Below are 17,469 nucleotides of genomic sequence, written 5' to 3'. Positions count from 1 at the left end.
CTCATTAGGAACAAATGTCTCATCCCATCTCTCAGATCTCGTGAGGTCAGGATATCATCGAAGGCATCTTACTACCATTTACAGACAGGATTTGAAAATCTGGCATTAACTTGATGACTCCAGTAAGGCTAATGTCTGGTCTTACACAGTTTAGGTTCAAAATCCGGATCTTTCATTTTAACAAACAACATCCAGAGACCAAGTTTAGATTGCTGTGAGTAAGTCAGAAAATCTCTCCTGACCACGGAGCTCTTTGTACAAAACCCTGGCCTGCCACCTCGCCAGTTCTCCAACAACTCTGCAATGTGCTACTGACTTCAGTGCAGATGCTACCTCCTGCAAAGGCTCAGGATTTTGGAGGGCTTTCAATTATACACCAAGGGACCCTCTCTCTTAATTACATGCCAAAGGACCCCCCCCCTTCACTTACATTTTGTTTTCCTGTTGATGAGAGGAAAGGAAAGTCTTACTCTTTCTAAACACAACTGCACTCTACATTGGACTGAGAACTCACTACCAGTCACTTCCAACCGTGATTTATTTACGTGTCTGAAGACAGGGCCACACTTAGCCCAAACAGATATGCTGATTGCTGATTCTCCTCCTCCACCTCCAGAGGGTTGAGATCTCAGGCACAGATCATCCTGCTCCATTCACTTCATGAAGTGCCAGGAACTGAACCCGCGAAAACATTCGTGCTAGGCAAGCAATCTACCAACTATGTCCTCCGTGTAGCTTCACTTTTATGGAAACTTTAAAGTAGAAAATCTTTTTATAATAAACAAAAAGAGGCATTAAACTTAAATGACTGAAACTTAAGTGACTCTGCCTATGTATGTTAGTAAACAATTTATAAAGTTGAAAACCATATATAGAGACACCTAAACAATAAATGTTTTGTTTTTTGGTTAAAAAAAAAAAAAAAAAAAAAAAAAGACAGCACAGCACGTCTTAGGCTGCTGACTGTCCCCTAACAAGTGTCAGAAGGCCCAGAGCCACAGCCAGGCTGCTTGTGGCAGGAACTGTCAGACTGGTGATGCTCAACAGCCCTTTCCTGAGGGTCTCTCCTCTTAAACACCACTCTTAAAAGATGTAAGAAAAATAATGTTTCTCAAAATTACTATGAGATGGGCCTGGGAATGTATCTCAGGTGGCAGCACATACAGTGGAAGGGGTATGCTACCTGTAATCCCAGCACCCAAGGTTGGAGGAAGATCACAAGTTCAAGGCCATCCTCAGCTACATGGGAAGCTTAAGGTCTGCCTGGGCTTCAGAAGACTGTATACGGTGGGCCAGAGATGGAGACACGACCAGTCAGACGGCTTGGCAAGTAAAAGCTGCTCACTGCACCAGCCTGTGGCACATGTCTGATCCTCAGAGAGTAAGGTGAAGGGAGAAAACCAACGTCTCTGAACTCCACATGCACTGTCCCCTACCCAACAATAATAATATATTTTTAAACAGAAAATGTGTGGGTCAGACTTCTAACAACTCTCCGCACAAGGCAGTCATCTGAAAAGAGGAAAGCCCAACTGAGAAACGCCTTCAGCTTGGCTTGTGGACAAACGGGGGCCTTTTTCTCTTTTGACTGTGGTTGACAGGGAAGGACCTGGCTCCCCTGGGTAAGTGATCCTAGAGAGCTGTAAGAAAGGAAGCTGAGCAAGCCACGGAGAGTGAGTCTACGAGAAGCATTCCTACCATCTCTGCTTCAGTTCCTGCGTCCAGGCCTTTCATCATGGAGTGAAATAAACTCTTTCCTCTCCAAGTTGTTACTGATCACAGTATTTTATAACAGCAGTAGAAACTTAATACAGAACAAGAAAAACAAAACCCTATAGCCAAGCAGACTGGGAACAATGGGTTTCATTAAAGCCGCATGATAAAATGTGCCTCCATATCCCCATGGGTTTATCCAAAGTAACTTAGAAATCTAGTTACAATGGTCTGTGATTTCTGGATGTCTGATTGACTTACTTTTGGGAATAAGTCACTTCTGCTAAGCCTTTTATGTCTAAAGTAGGCACTTCATACGTTAACAGCATGGCTCCCCACACATGAGCCAAGTATTACACTCTGCCATTTTGTCCTAGTCACTAAAACAATTCTAAATTTGCTCACATACAACACAAATCTCCAAAGTACACAAAATAGGTGGCTTCACCACTATACAAAATGTTCTGAAGAGATTTTAAAATATATTGCTATTTATTCTGTCAACACATTAAAGACGACTATATTAATGCTGACATGAAGGACTCTAATTACCTTCCTATAATTTAATTTAAATTTGTTAAGTTTTGGGGTGAAGTAGAAATAAAGAAGTGACCCTAAGTTATAAATGTTTTCTGACCATGTCCATATTCTTATGGATATGCTGTTACTCCAACCTCAAACGTTATTGCATCTACAGCAAGCCACTGATAGAAAAGACCATGACTCAGAATTAATCAGCAGGGTCAGGGAAAACAAAACAGGCAGATAGCGTCTTCCAGGGAGGGCCAAGAGCTGTAAGCCTTCAGTCAGCTCAGCCTCTGCCCCAGGTACGTAGCAGGACATACCATTTAGGATTTTTTGTTCGTGCCATATTGGCCTAGCTTTACGATGCAAGTACTTCCACGAGGCTAGGACTTTTGAAAAATGCCATTCAAACCAGCTAAAACATATTGAGATCAATAGACACACTGAGGACTCAGAGTGAGGGAAAGCCAGTTTTTGTCGTTCATCAAGGACAAAGTGAATGTCTTTTACACTTCATTACCAACATAGGAAACATTACTTCTTTAAACCGGGTTCTACTGCAGTTCTTCCTACACAGTTACATCCTATGCTCTAAAGTCCTATAATCATTCTGTAAGTGTTATATGTGTGTAATGTAGCTCACATGCAGAGGTCTAAAGATAAGTTCTGTGGTGGTGTTAGTTCCAGGGACTAAGTCTGGCCATTGGGCTTTCAATGTCTTTACCCACTGAAGCATTTCACTTTTTCAGATTTGATCTTTTTTCCCCAAAGTGTGTGTGTGTGTGTGTGTGTGTGTGTGTGTGTGTGTGTGTGTGTACTTGTGGGTGTGCATGCCCATGTATGTATACCCATAGAGCCCAGAGGCCACTGCAGGAATCTTTTTCAATCACTTTCCACTGTTTTTTTTCGGGACAGAACGCTCACTGACCCCACAGTTCACTAATCAGGCTAGGCCGGCCAGCCAATGAGCTTTAGGGATTTGTCTCTCACCTCCCAGCACTGGGAGTGCATCAGCTGCCATCACACTCAGCTTTGCACACATGCATGAGCCTGGGGAAAAGTTGGGTTCTCCTTGTCCCAGGTAGGATCTGGAGATTGAATTCAGATGTCAGGCTTGGCAGCAGCGACTCTACATAAGGCCGTCTTACTAGCACAACGAACACCTTAGACAAGAGTATCTAAGCACACACTGTGTGAGCAGAAGACAGTACAGGTTAAGTACCTTAGGGGACACTGATACTCTGAATGACAGCGTATGCTACAACGTCCCGTGGCGTTATGTCTACAACTTAGAGTAGTTCAACAATAAGAAACCAACATGTATCTGCACATTCAACAGGAACTGGAACGGCAGTCAGTACACTGTGTAATCGTGGAAGAGGGAGGCAATAATTCCCACTTCTTTGATTTTTCAGTGACTATTTAAAAAGTAGCAAAATTTGGAGGGTACTAAGATATGGTGTGAGTTTCTTCCCAAGGGTCCACATAATGGAAGCTTGGCTCTCACTATGGCCTAAGGTAAGACTCAATGGAGGTCTTTCATCACTAGGCAATTGCCCTGGGAAGGAATTATAGTAGTTCTCCTGAACTTCTTACTAGAACAAGTTGTTAAAAGAGTGAGCCCAAACCCCTGGGTTGCTCTGTGGCTTCCTCTCACTTTTGCTCCTCATGCTGTGAGGTGGCATACTGTGTTCCAGCCCAAATACTCTCACCAGACCAAATCAACACCAGCACACACTTCTGAACCTCGCAAAAGAAGCTCACCTCTCCACAAGGTTTGCCTGCTTCTGCATCTCAATGTAGTAATGGACAACAAGGGAAAGTTCATTAATTGTCCTTAAACATGTAATAGTAAGGTAGTAACATGTACAGAATAAAGCCACTAACACTGAATGCAGAGACAGGGATCTGAGCGTGCATGCAGTTTCTTTCTGTGCATCTTTTAGGAAAGGAATGGGAAGGATACCCTAACCCAACTCAGCCTAAACCTTCAAAGGCCAGAGCCTGTCTCAGAAGCAGTTTCCATCATTAGTAGGTCACAAGGACAAGGGAAATCAGTCCAATGACAGAGAATATTTAGGCTAATAATCTTACCTCCTAAAGCCTAGAATTAGGCTGCCTCTCAAAGAATTAAACGAGAAAGGCAATGCATTCGATTCCACTGCAAAAGAAAAACAATTGTCAAAACATCTCAGGCCAAGCAAACAAAATGACCCAGACTGAGCCACAGTGATGCGGTGACTTGGTTTACCTACCTTCTCCCTCTCAACTGGGAAACAAGACGCCCCACATAGTTACCTGACAAGGCAGTACACTTGTAACAAACACCCTTCAAAGCAATAAAGTAGCAAGTTCATAATTATTCCTTAATATAAATAGTAATAAACTGCCCTGCTTATGTAACTTAAAGTGTATTTACTAGTCACTGACACTGACACTGATACTGTAAGGACATTAGCAAGGTGATTTTCATCCTTCCCAAAGAGAAAACAAAGTTATTTTGCAAGAGTTGTGATGGAGACCGGTGAACCATTCAGTTTTTGATCCATTTTCCACCGTGACCACTGTCTGCATTCACACTAGAGCAGCAGCCAGCTGCAAGAAGACAGGCTTCACGTCTGCCACATCACCCTTCCCCGCTCCTTCGTCCCTCCCCCTCCGCCTCCCTCTACCTGGAATGCTTCAATGCCGATCAGCAAGCTTCACTTTTCATGTAAAGCTTGCCATAAATACTTTAAAAAAAGGTACGGTTTAGACATGACAGAAGGTCACTGTTGGCATTTTCTGAACTTGGTTTTTGCTTACAGCTGTATTAAAATGGTATGGTCTAATTAATTGAATCCTTATACTGTATGTAACATGGCTGTTGCATGACAGAATGAATGAACTGAGAGAAATCCAAAATAGAGTCAAGTCCTGAACATGATAAATCCTATATAAAGAGTAAGATACTTGACTTAATTTTTAAAAGGCTATGGAAAGAAAATAATTTTTAATTTAAACTCATACATAAAATTTTTTCTCCCACATAAGTGTTTTAAACCAATTATAAAACCCTTGGACAAGAAACTTAAGTTTTCCATTAACCTCACAGCATTTAAATATTTCACTGAAATATCTAAAAATCATTTGCAGTATGACCAAATGTGAAATCGACACAACACACGCCTCTCAGCACCCTGCCGTGCCTACGAATGAGAGACTGTGTCCCACACAAATCTGACCCAGAGAAAACATCTGTTCCTCCTCACCGTGTGATGTTCTCGTGCATACCTAAGGGCTGCCACGGACAGACACCAGCAGTTAAGGCTCCTCAAAGACCTCGGTCTAAGGAAAGTCTGATAAGAATAAGCTCAGGTACTATGTGGTCTTAACTCCCTGGCATCTTTCCTTTTAAAATGTAATAAATAGCTTCTTACAAAAATACTTTGGGGCTGGAGAGATGGCTTAGCCAGTTAAGAGCACTGGCTGCTATTCCAGAGGACTTGGGGTTCAATTTCCAGCACCCATGTGGCAGCTCACAATTGTCTGCAACAACAGTTCCAGAAGAATCTGCCACCTTCATACAACCTTGTCTGCATGCACACATTGTGTGTGTGTGTGTGTGTGTGTATGTGTGCACCCAAGACTACAATGCTCAGAAAATAAAAATAAACTTAAAAAAATTGATGCTATTAAGAATAGTATTTCAAAGAATATTGCCAATGTCTTTTCCTTAAAAGGTGGCCAGACATATCCAAGCAAGCTGGATGGCTGCTGACTCGAAGCATCGAAGCATCGTGTCAACAGACTGGGACGAACTTGACACTTCCTCGTGAGTGTGAGGATGAAATGGAAGAAACATCCAGTAGGAGGGGAAGGCCCCCCAGGGTGTGCCCCTCACAGCTCACACTCCTCTACTGCCACTGCTTTCCTCTTGTCACCTGAACATCCACACACTATGTACACAGTCACTGACTACTGTCCACATCCACACACTATGTACACAGTCACTGACTACTGAACATCCACACACTATGTACACAGTCACTGACTACTGTCCACACCCACACACTATGTACACAGTCACTGACTACCGTCCACATCCACACACTATGTACACAGTCACTGACTACTGTACACATCCACACACTATGTACACAGTCACTGACTACCGTCCACATCCACACACTATGTACACAGTCACTGACTACTGTACACATCCACACACTATGTACACAGTCACTGACTACCGTCCACATCCACACACTATGTACACAGTCACTGACTACTGTCCACACCCACACACTATGTACACAGTCACTGACTACTGTCCACATCCACACACTATGTACACAGTCACTGACTACTGTCCACATCCACACACTATGTACACAGTCACTGACTACTGTCCACATCCACACACTATGTACACAGTCACTGACTACTGTCCACATCCACATACTATGTACACAGTCACTGACTACTGAACATCCACACACTATGTACACAGTCACTGACTACTGAACATCCACACACTATGTACACAGTCACTGACTACTGAACATCCACACACTATGTACACAGTCACTGACTACCGTCCACATCCACACACTATATACACAGTCACTGACTACTGTCCACATCCACACACCATGTACACAGCCACTGACTACTGTCCACATCCACATACTATGTACACAGTCACTGACTACTGAACATCCACACACTATGTACACAGTCACTGACTACTGAACATCCACACACTATGTACACAGTCACTGACTACTGAACATCCACACACTATGTACACAGTCACTGACTACCGTCCACATCCACACACTATGTACACAGCCACTGACTACTGAACATCCACACACTATGTACACAGTCACAGTCACTGACCACTGTCCACATCCACACACTATGCACACACAGTCACAGACTACTGTCCACATCCACACACTATGTACACAGCCACTGACTACTGTCCACATCCACATACTATGTACACAGTCACTGACTACTGAACATCCACACACTATGTACACAGTCACTGACTACTGAACATCCACACACTATGTACACAGTCACTGACTACTGAACATCCACACACTATGTACACAGTCACTGACTACCGTCCACATCCACACACTATGTACACAGTCACTGACTACTGTCCACATCCACACACTATGTACACAGTCACTGACTACTGAACATCCACACACTATGTACACAGTCACTGACTACTGAACATCCACACACTATGTACACAGTCACTGACTACTGTCCACATCCACACACTATGTACACAGTCACTGACTACTTTCCACACTGGATGCTGAGTGTCACCTACCAACAGCCTCTAGTGTGAATGCCAGAGCACTCTACAGGGCTTCTCCCTGTGCACTCTGAATGCACAACACTCACAGTTTAAGATCAACACTGCCCTGTGCCAGGCACAGGCAAACCATTAATCCTGGCATTAAGGAGGCAGGAGACAGGCAAATCTATGAGTTTAAGGTCAACTAAATCAGCCCTATCTTGCAAAACTCCCCAAATAAACTCACAAAAACCTTTTCCCACAATCTGAATGCCTAACAAATAATGTCATGAACATGTTAAAAAACAAAGACTTTAAGAAATATTTATTTACTCAAAATAAAATATAAGATATGCAGAAAAAGACAAAGTTAAAATCGGATTTTGTTTCTGGCTGTTTGCTTCCCACCATGCCTTTCTGTCAGTGGAACTGCCTTTATGCAAAGAAGAGAGCCTTTTCAATGCTCAGCAGGCACTGGCTGTGCTGTTACCTAAAGCTGGGAAGCCGCTTCCCGTCACTCACCACGTCTCCCCGGATTTCCACAGTCCAACCTTAAAATGACCTCCAAAGTAGCTGCAAGCTCAGGGCGTGACCTGGCTTCTCGGTACAGCCGTAATGAAACCTGAAATGGTCACACTTGCTCACACTGCCTGACTGCCGTGTGCATACTGAAATCAGCACCAAGCCTATGTCTTATGGAGAATACTTACAAAATGACAAAATGTTCTGTAAATTCCCATTTATTGCTTCATTTCTCACTTCGGCTTGAGCGAATGTAGTACTTTTAGGCAGACATTTATTTTCCTGGGGATAAAGCACACATTGATGGTAATACACTTCAATAACAGCTAACAATATTTTGATATGCCACTCCAATTTCCTACGACTCATATTTTTATCACTGTGTACCAAGATAATCTATTATCTCTTTAAAAGATAATCTTCTAGGCAGGTATGCTGGAGCACGTTTTTAATCCCCTTATTCAGGAGGCAGAGGCAGGCAGATCTCTGAGTTCCAGGCCAGCCTGGTCTTCAGGTCTACACAGAGAAACCCTGCCTTGAAAAAAACACACAAAACAACCCAAACCAAAAAGGCCTTCTTAAAGTACACATGGCTCAGTAACTGAGATTTGGGGGCGGTGTCATGCACGTGTGCACGCACGCACGCACGCACTCACGCACGCACACACTTCAAGCCGAGTGCAGCCCCTGAAGAAGCATTAACAGCACAGGCGGCCTGCTTACATTTTACTCAATACAGAAATCCTCTCATCTACGAGGCTTCAGCACAGAACATGTGGGAGCTTAAAAGAAATATGCATTTCCATGTTATGGTCATGGATCTTCTGTCTGCATGATGTCTGTCTAACACGTGTGCCTTGTGCTTGCAGAGCCCAGAAGAGATCAGGTCCACTGGAACTGACTGTGGGTGCTAAGAACCAAACCTGGCTCCTTGAACAGCAGTCAGTGCTCTTAACCACTGAGCCATCTCTCCACTCCCACTAAAACGGTATTTTGATATGATGCATGCAGCAAAGGAAAGATCAAATTGATTTAACTATAAATGGCTGGTTTATCACCTGTCCCAACATTAATTGATTTAAAAGTATATGAACCAAAATTTAGTTCAAGTATTTTTTATATAGTGCAGTGTTACAAACCACCTTGAAAATTTAAGGCAAAGAATAAAAATAAATTATGACATATCTATAAAATAAAATGTCACACAAGTATTAAAATGACTTGCAGAATTACATATTACTATAGATAGACAGCAAATAAAATTGTAAAAGAATGAATAATAGCCACCTTTTCAAAGAACACACTCAGGTATGAAAAGAAAAATGTTAAGAAAAAATGATTATCTAAAAACTAAGACTATCTCAAGGAACCATTATGGATGAGTTAAACAGTCACTGACTAATAGTCTCTGATTATCAGTGAATGACATAATCTTAAACTGATAAATATTTTATATGTAGCTATTAAAAAAAACCTTAGCAATACTATGGTATTTAACATTTAAGCATTTAACAGTAGAGTTGTTTCTAAGCCAATAATATTTAACACTGAAATTTTAACAATGAAACTAAAAGGTAATTGAAATAATAACATAGGCAATCAAAGCTCAAGCAAATTTACAATTTAGGTCTAATTTTCCCCTAAAAGAGGTCAACAGTTATGAGAAAACAAGAGTAACCCTGAGACAGCAAGGGACCCTCAGGCTGTACTTCTGCCAAGAATAAAGTATGCAGAAAGTCACTGCTTACAAATAGCTTCTAACTGTAGAAGGTTAACATCCTCTTTGGAGGTCTACAGAAGAGGGCTGGGGACAGAGCTCACTTGTCAGGGTCACTTCGCTGGCAAACACCAAGCCCTGGGCTTGAGCCCTAGCACAGCATCAACACTCAACATGACAACATGAGCCCACTTGCCATCGAATGGGAGGTGGTGCCAGAAGGTCACAGTGCCACGTGAGGCCCTATTCTCCCCAAACAGGAAGTGAGGAAGGTAAAGACCTTCAAGATACAACTCCCAACTTTAAAATGATTATAGCTATGAAGTTGTCTCAAGGAAAGAAAGGAACATTCTGACAAAAATCAAGACGGTGTAAGGAACTGTCTGCTCTAAAGCTCTTTCAGGCACAATCTGTACGACAGATCTGGGGTGCAGACTCACTCTTCCTAACTGAACATACAGCACTTCGCCTTGAAATTAGAAAAGGCAATCCTTGTAACTTTCTTCCTATTTAATGTGTATGAGTGTTTGCCAGCATTCGTGTCTATGTACCATGTGTGCCTAATGCCTGTGGAGGCCAGAAAAAGAGTCAGCTCTCCAGGTACTGGACTTAGACAGGTATCAATTAGACAGAGCTACCACTTGGGAATCAAATCTGGATCTTCTTAAAGAGTAGTTAGGGCTCCTACTGCCAAGCCATCTCTCCAGAGGTCAGCTCTTCAAATGACACTCATTCGCGCCAACCCTATGCTGGTCAAGAAGTATGGCAGAAAAACAATGTGTCAAAGTCCAAATACGATTATGTTTCAAATGCAGAATAATAAATATCCCATTAATGTAGTTAGGAAAATTAATGAGAACAGTTTCCAGGATAAGAATGAGGAGTGATGGGGCTGGAGAGATGGCTTAGTGGTTAAGAGCACTGACTGCTCTTCCAGAGGTTCTGAGTTCAAATCCCAGCAACCACATGGTGGCTCACAGCCATCTATAATGAGATCTGATGCCCTCTTCTGGTGTGTCTGAAGACAGCTACAGTGTACTTATATATAAGAAATAAATCTTTAAAAAAAAAAAAAAAGAATGAGGAGTGATTCTTTAATGTTTTGTCTATCAACACAGAAGAAAGGTGCTCTTTGGTCTTCTTATGTTATGTTAACTGTCAGACTGGTATATTTATAAAGCCTTACAACGGTACAACAAGACCGCTTCCAGCTCTCCACTCCACGGTGCTGTCCTGATAATGAAGCATTAGGGAGAAGGACTGAGTGTGTTCTTCAATTAGCCATGAAAAGCACACTCGTACCCACCTGCAGAGCAGCTCGAGCCAACTGCACACTACCGAAGCAGGGAAACACATAATTTATGTATGTCTCCTGATCGGGATCCACTCCCATTTCCTTCATGATTTTAAGAATATCTATTATTCCTATGAGATAAAACACAGCAAGGCAGTTGATAAAGAACTCAGAATTCAGGGAAGTTACAGTTTTAGTCTGACTTTCCTCTAAATCATGAGAAAGTTTCCTCAGCACTTTGTCTACAAAACAAAACACTGCAGCAATCAAAATGACCCACACCTAGGGAAACAGACGTGACCTACCTGCACCACTCCCACCCTCTAAAACTGTCTATCACGGCTGCTATGATCAGTTAAACACGCTCACTTTATATGGAAACAAAATCCTTTTTTAAAAATAGGGCACCTCTACTGCTACTACCCCTGGACTCAGCCAGCACTTCACTCTCAGGGCTGCCCCTCCATACAACGTCCCTCCATAGTCTTTGTTGCTGTTGAGATAGGGTCTCGCTATGTTGCTCTGGCTATCCTGGAACTCACTGTAGACCTGGCTGGCTCCAATTCACTTGTCCCAACCTCCAGAGTACTGGGGTTGAAGGTGTGCATCACTCTGCCTGGCCCAGTCTTCGAATTCTTATTTTTTTTTTTTTTTTTTGGTTCTTTTTTTTGGAGCTGGGGACCGAACCCGGGGCCTTTTGCTTCCTGGGTAGGCGCTCTACCCCCGGGCTAAATCCCCACCCCCCCCCTTCTTGTTTTTTTGCTTCCAAGTTAATACATTAAAGGACGTTTGGGTCCCGATGCTGAGCTTTTCCTCTCATTTATGTCTGAATGCTGAAAACAGGTTATACTATAAGTAATGACTTTTCTATTTGTACCACAGAAAAGTATGAAGGTCTCAAAGGAATCTTTTGGAGGCTGGTGATAGTGAAATTCCTCCCTCAAATTCAACAGGAATGCAATAATCCCGTTACTGAAGACCCAGTTCAATTCTACCTGACCTGCTTCCTAGGCCTCTCCTCACTCCTGAGTGAGTGCTCCTGAGCAGCTGCTGTCCCAGCTTTTCACTCGCTTACAGACTAGATGCCGCCGGGAGGAAGCAGGCTCACTTCGCCAGTGAGAGCATCTGATTTCTGGCCTTACATGTCCTTGTAGAAACCACAGAAAACCTACGGCCCTGACTGTCACTGCAGGACTGCACAGGACACTTTCCTATCTCCAGGATGGCCAGAAGAGGAGGTCTAAAGCGGGCAGATGCTTTTCAAAAGCTGGGGGACGACCTGTACTACTGAGGAGTCAGTCAGTACCTCTAACAAAGCACAGGCGTCTGTGCTTTCCAAATAAAACTTGGACTGACTTAAAAATCTTGGTACTGAGAAGATATCCTTAATATAAAATCTGGTGTCTAATTTGCAAAGGACAACTGGGAATGTGAATAAAACAATGTGACAGTCCCTGAGCAGGGATAGCAGGAAGCAATATTTCAACAGACAGAAGTCATTCTGAAAGCAGACATACTGACAGCCCCCTTCGGCTCTCAGTTCCCTTGACAGCATCATGTGAGCTTTCAAAAGCATCCTGAAAACCTCAGTGCTGAGATCCAAAGGAAAGACAGATGTAAGGTAAGCCCGTCTTCCACAAGTCCAACTCACACTAGCTAGAAACAGCCGGGTTCTTGGCCATGTTCTTTGATGTTTCCTAACTGTTAATACATAGTACCCAACTCAACTGTAGACATTACCATATGTGCAATCAGGAAACTTACCTGCTACACAGACACACAGACATCTCAACAGTATTTTCCTACTTGGGTAAAGGTAAATAGTACCAGCACGTCCAAACTCCCTGTGATAAGAAACACTAGAGCAAAGGTTCCTCCTGCTTCCTCCGTACTGGAGGTGTACAAAGAGTTAATCAACTCACGTATTGTTTTCACAAAGACTTTTCTAAAAAGGATTTAGAGACTTTTATAACCAGAAACAATTAGGGAATACTTGTTTCGTTATTTCCTCTAAACCAGAAGACGACTGTACATTTAAAATAAAATTGCCATGTGAAAGTCTGCTAAAAGCACTTTTTTGTTGTTTGTGCGCTGTTTGTCACCCAGTGTCACACTAACAACTCTGCATCTCATTCCACAGCACATTACACTGTGAGATAAAATGAAAAAAGACCATTTTTGTTTCCCCAAGGGGGAGGTACTTCTGTTAAAAGCCTCTTTTATGAGACTATTCTTTCTGATTACCAGTAATGCAAACCAAAGAATTAGATACTGTGCTCTAAAATTTAATATTTGTTCCATTTTATTCCTATCCTATAGACATCCCATGTGTACGGGAAAAGCATGCTAAATGCCTAAATGTACTTAAGAAGCTAAAAGACGGAGCCTCCTGTCCTTCCATCAGCAGGCTGTCAGGAACTACAAGTCTCTGTGCCTTTCCTGCTGCAGGGGCCCACAAAGGAAACAGACACTCTCTGCTCAGGACCTCCACTGTAGATATGTAACTGTACTACTGCTAGAGAAGCTGTTCCCTACTACACTCACGGCTTGGAATGGAAGAGACAAACCATGAGATAAATGAAGGTGGGAAAACAGTCCCTCAACAGTTTCTCAAGATCTCATTCTCAGAAGGAAGTGTGCTTTTAAAGAATTCAAACAGGCTGACTAGTTATGACCCCATAAAAGACAAACCTCACCTTGAACATTTTTTGTCTTCTGATGTCCAACAAGCAACGGCCAGAAATAGTGAGTTCGGATAGGAAACCCCTCATCCCTCAGAGCCTCCATCACTGCTGTCGCCAAAGCTGTAAAAGAAATCCCCAAACATGTCACCAAGCTACCTCAGAGGCACTTCCTGACGCTGGTCTTCACTCAGAGAATACAGTACCAGTCTTATTGGCTTGAAGAGCACAGTGCAGGGTGAACTGCAGTGAAGAGCTGTGCACCTTGGCGTCCCTCAGTCTCTTACAGTAGTCTATCAGCTTCTCAGCAGGCTGTGGGAAAAGACACCCAGTCAACCGATGGGCAGAGCCTGACCACTTGACCTGCTGCAGTACTCAATCCCTCTGGTGATGAAATCGCAATTTCTCCTTTCTATCCAGATATCTTCAACATTAAAAGTTTTACGTTGTTTAAACCACTCTAATCTCATGAATTTTCTCCTGTCTCAGTGCTAACCACAATCTACAAAGTGGAAACAAGCAAAATACCGTATCCATAGTCACACAGTGCCGCAAAAAGAAACTGCCAAAACTACTTGAGGTCTCATCCCTGGCCAGGGGTAATGCCAGTAAAACCTGGAACGCCGTGTCTTCTAACTTCTCAGTGACTAAAAGCAAAATGAGGTTCATTGCATCTGCGAAGAAAACAAAGACATCTATTGTTACAAACCTGAGGAAATAGGGCCGGCAACACGGCCCAGCAGAGAAAGACACTTGCTGCCAAGTTCTATGACCTGACTCCATCCTCAGAAAGACCTGCACACATGCCATGTGGTGTATGAACACCCAAACATTGTTGAATAAACAAAAATGTTTCTGTTTTTAAAGAAAGAAATCAGGAACAGCAAACACCACAAAGTTCCGTCTGAGTCTCTGAGACAATCAGTCCTGCTCTCATCACCCGGGCACTCGCTCGCTGTTCACCCCCAAGACCCTTAGGGAAGGGAGGGCCCTGGTTCCGTGGAAGGAACAGGAATCTGAGTATTAAGAAAGGCATGTAGATAAACATTCTTAAATACCTGGAATAGATCTTCTCTCATAGGTAATCTTCTCCAAAATTTCTGAGACATACTGAGGATATCCAGCTTTACTAAAGCTAACAATAATTTGCAAGAAATCACGGTCCATAAAGTAATGATCCGACTTTTCCACTTTCTCCAGAATCTAAAGATGGTTGTAGTAATTAGAATGAAAAAATAGAAATATTAATACTAAATAAACAAGACTCAGTTGCCCAATCCAACAGTAACTGCCACATATCAACATCTAACTAAGAGTTCTCGTGGAATATTACTCCTTTTTTAAAGATTTACTTATTCTATATGAGTACACCATAGCTGTCCTCATACACACCAGAAAAGGGCATGGATCCCATTACAGGTGGTTGTGAGCCCCCATGTGGTTGCTGGGAATTGAACTCAGGACCTCTGAAAAGAGCAGTCAGTGCTCTTAACCGCTGAGCCATCTCTCCAGCCCAGAATATTACTCTTTACAACAAGAAATCTTTAAAATAGACACAAGCTATGTTTTTTGCTTCACATAAAATATAACACAAGTTCATTTAATGACCTCACTATTGACTTGCAGCGTGTAACCATACCTGCTTAACATGGTCAATGTCACCCTTCTCAGCATGTGCGTTCAACAAGGCCAGATACGTGTCTGGCCCAGGCTCAATGCCAGCCTGTTTCATCACTGTGAGAATATTCTCTGCATTCTCCATATCCCTGTAAATTATTTCAAAGAAAACATAAGGTTACTGAATACAGTCACTCAGTCTAAAATATGAGGCCCAAGTTTATTAAATCAATTCTTTTAAATACTTGGAACTACACCCAGATGGACAACACTCATTAAACTGGTTATATATTTCTGCAATACTAGATATCATGGCAAGCATCTGAAATATTTACAGTAACCTCACCCCTTTATGTAAAATTATAAGCATTAATTAAGAATCCCTCGGGGCTGGGGATTTAGCTCAGTGGTAGAGCGCTTGCCTAGCAAGCGCAAGGCCCTGGGTTCGGTCCCCACCTCCGAAAAAAAAAAAAAATTAAGAATCCCTCTTCCACTAGGAATGCAAGGACACAGCTTTACCTAAGAACAACAGAATAGACTACTCACTTGAGAAAGATAAAAACACTTCCTAGATCAATGACCTATGTAACTACCTCAGACCAAGTCCAATTTTTAACATTAATTCTAAATTCTGTGTAACAAATTTCAGGAGAAGTCATAAAAATCTCAGTATGTTCCACCTCATATCAGTGTTTGGAAGACGACTAAACAGGCTCCACGAGTTCTCTCCAATAACCTCCTAGGACCTAAATACGGAAAGGGGGGCGTGGGACACACGACAGTTACCCAGCTCTGGCGTGCCCTGTGACGAGCGCACTGAACACGGCCTCTGTGATTGGAAGGTCCCTCGTTTTCATAAATCCAAGGATCTTGCTGCAATAGAGAAGGACATTTATCAGAGACTTGCTATGACATGCATACAAACTTCAAATTGTTATTTTTGTTTAGCCTAACAACATGTCCTTGTTAAAGCAAAAACAAACCAACAGAGGGAAAAACAGTCCTCTTCTCGGGAAATTGTATTCCTTGCAGTATCAGTAATTTGCATACTACTGTTAAAGCTACTAGGCAATCTAGAAGTGTGGCCGGGTGATGGGGCGCATGCCTGGCATGTGCGAGGCCCTGGGTTCAATCCTGAGCATCAATACACTGAGTTAAAAAAAATGATTGTGTATTTCAATCCACTCCTTATTTCTTAAGCTTCAATTTAAAATGGCAATGAAATTTATGTAAGCAGAGAAATATTGGAACTAATTTTACCTGAATCAATGGGCAATAAAAATTCCTGCTTCTATAAACAAACATGTTTTAAAGGGCTAATGAAAGTTCCCTTAGGACATTGGTTTTTAAAAGGCAAATCCAGCTTTGCATTAACAATTTATGCTTCTATTCTGGATAGCAACTTTTACTTCTTTCCCTTTTATACAATAGTATCATTTTATTTAAATCATTTTACTAAATTTGCTATATTAAAATACTTCCGAAATAATGACCTCTATAAAGAACAAATTTTTTTAAAAAGTAGGTACATCTTAGGATTATACAATTTATCAATCTACTTGTGTAAACCTACATTTCGAGATGATGAGATAGGCTGTCGGGAAAAGGAGCTCATGGCCAAGCCTAACAACTGAACCCAGAACCCACATGGTAGCCAGCGCCGACTCCTGCAAGCCATGCTTGATTTCCAGGCTCGTGCACACGCAGATATACAGAAGCACAAAATAAGTGAATGAAAGTGAAACTAAAAGGTGGCCCGCCTTCATAAAACACACACCTGGCACCTTCAATGTCCCCCACATTACAATAGGCAGCGATCAGCCTCTGGTATGTCACCTGCAACGAGATGGGTCACTTAACAATCGAGTGCACAAACATTTTTCTGGAAAGTAAGAAGTGGACATGGCTGCTTGGACCACAGCAGCAGCTACCTACTCGGTTCGGTTGAATGTTTGCTCCCTCCATCTTTGCCAGGAAGTCAGTAGGTGAGAATCGGTATTCGTTTTGAAGATATACTTTAAGTAAAGCATTATAATGACTCACATCGTACACAGTGCCTAGAGATGAAATTTAAGCACACGTTTAGAAGAGCGTT

General features: G+C 42.3%; 1 protein-coding gene across 1 annotated transcript in view; it reads right to left on the bottom strand.

Annotated features, from left to right (window-relative positions):
- The window catches only part of Lrpprc (leucine rich pentatricopeptide repeat containing), an 83,176-nt gene that overhangs the window by 51,170 nt on the left and 14,537 nt on the right, over positions 1-17,469 (bottom strand). Inside the window, exons 4-14 of the mRNA XM_032908751.1 lie at positions 17,310-17,431; positions 17,152-17,210; positions 16,161-16,247; positions 15,397-15,523; positions 14,816-14,960; positions 14,286-14,431; positions 13,964-14,069; positions 13,773-13,880; positions 11,089-11,207; positions 8,254-8,347; positions 4,333-4,399 (exon numbers count right to left, since the gene is read on the bottom strand). Coding sequence (XP_032764642.1) covers positions 4,333-4,399; positions 8,254-8,347; positions 11,089-11,207; positions 13,773-13,880; positions 13,964-14,069; positions 14,286-14,431; positions 14,816-14,960; positions 15,397-15,523; positions 16,161-16,247; positions 17,152-17,210; positions 17,310-17,431 — 1,180 coding nt within the window. The remainder of the gene's footprint in view (positions 1-4,332; positions 4,400-8,253; positions 8,348-11,088; positions 11,208-13,772; positions 13,881-13,963; positions 14,070-14,285; positions 14,432-14,815; positions 14,961-15,396; positions 15,524-16,160; positions 16,248-17,151; positions 17,211-17,309; positions 17,432-17,469) is intronic.

The sequence above is a fragment of the Rattus rattus genome, chromosome 7 (genome assembly GCF_011064425.1).
Source record: "Rattus rattus isolate New Zealand chromosome 7, Rrattus_CSIRO_v1, whole genome shotgun sequence".
Taxonomy (NCBI): Eukaryota; Metazoa; Chordata; class Mammalia; order Rodentia; family Muridae; genus Rattus; species Rattus rattus.
The sequence above is the reverse complement of the archived record's forward strand: the minus strand, read 5'-3'. Positions and strand labels throughout refer to the sequence as shown.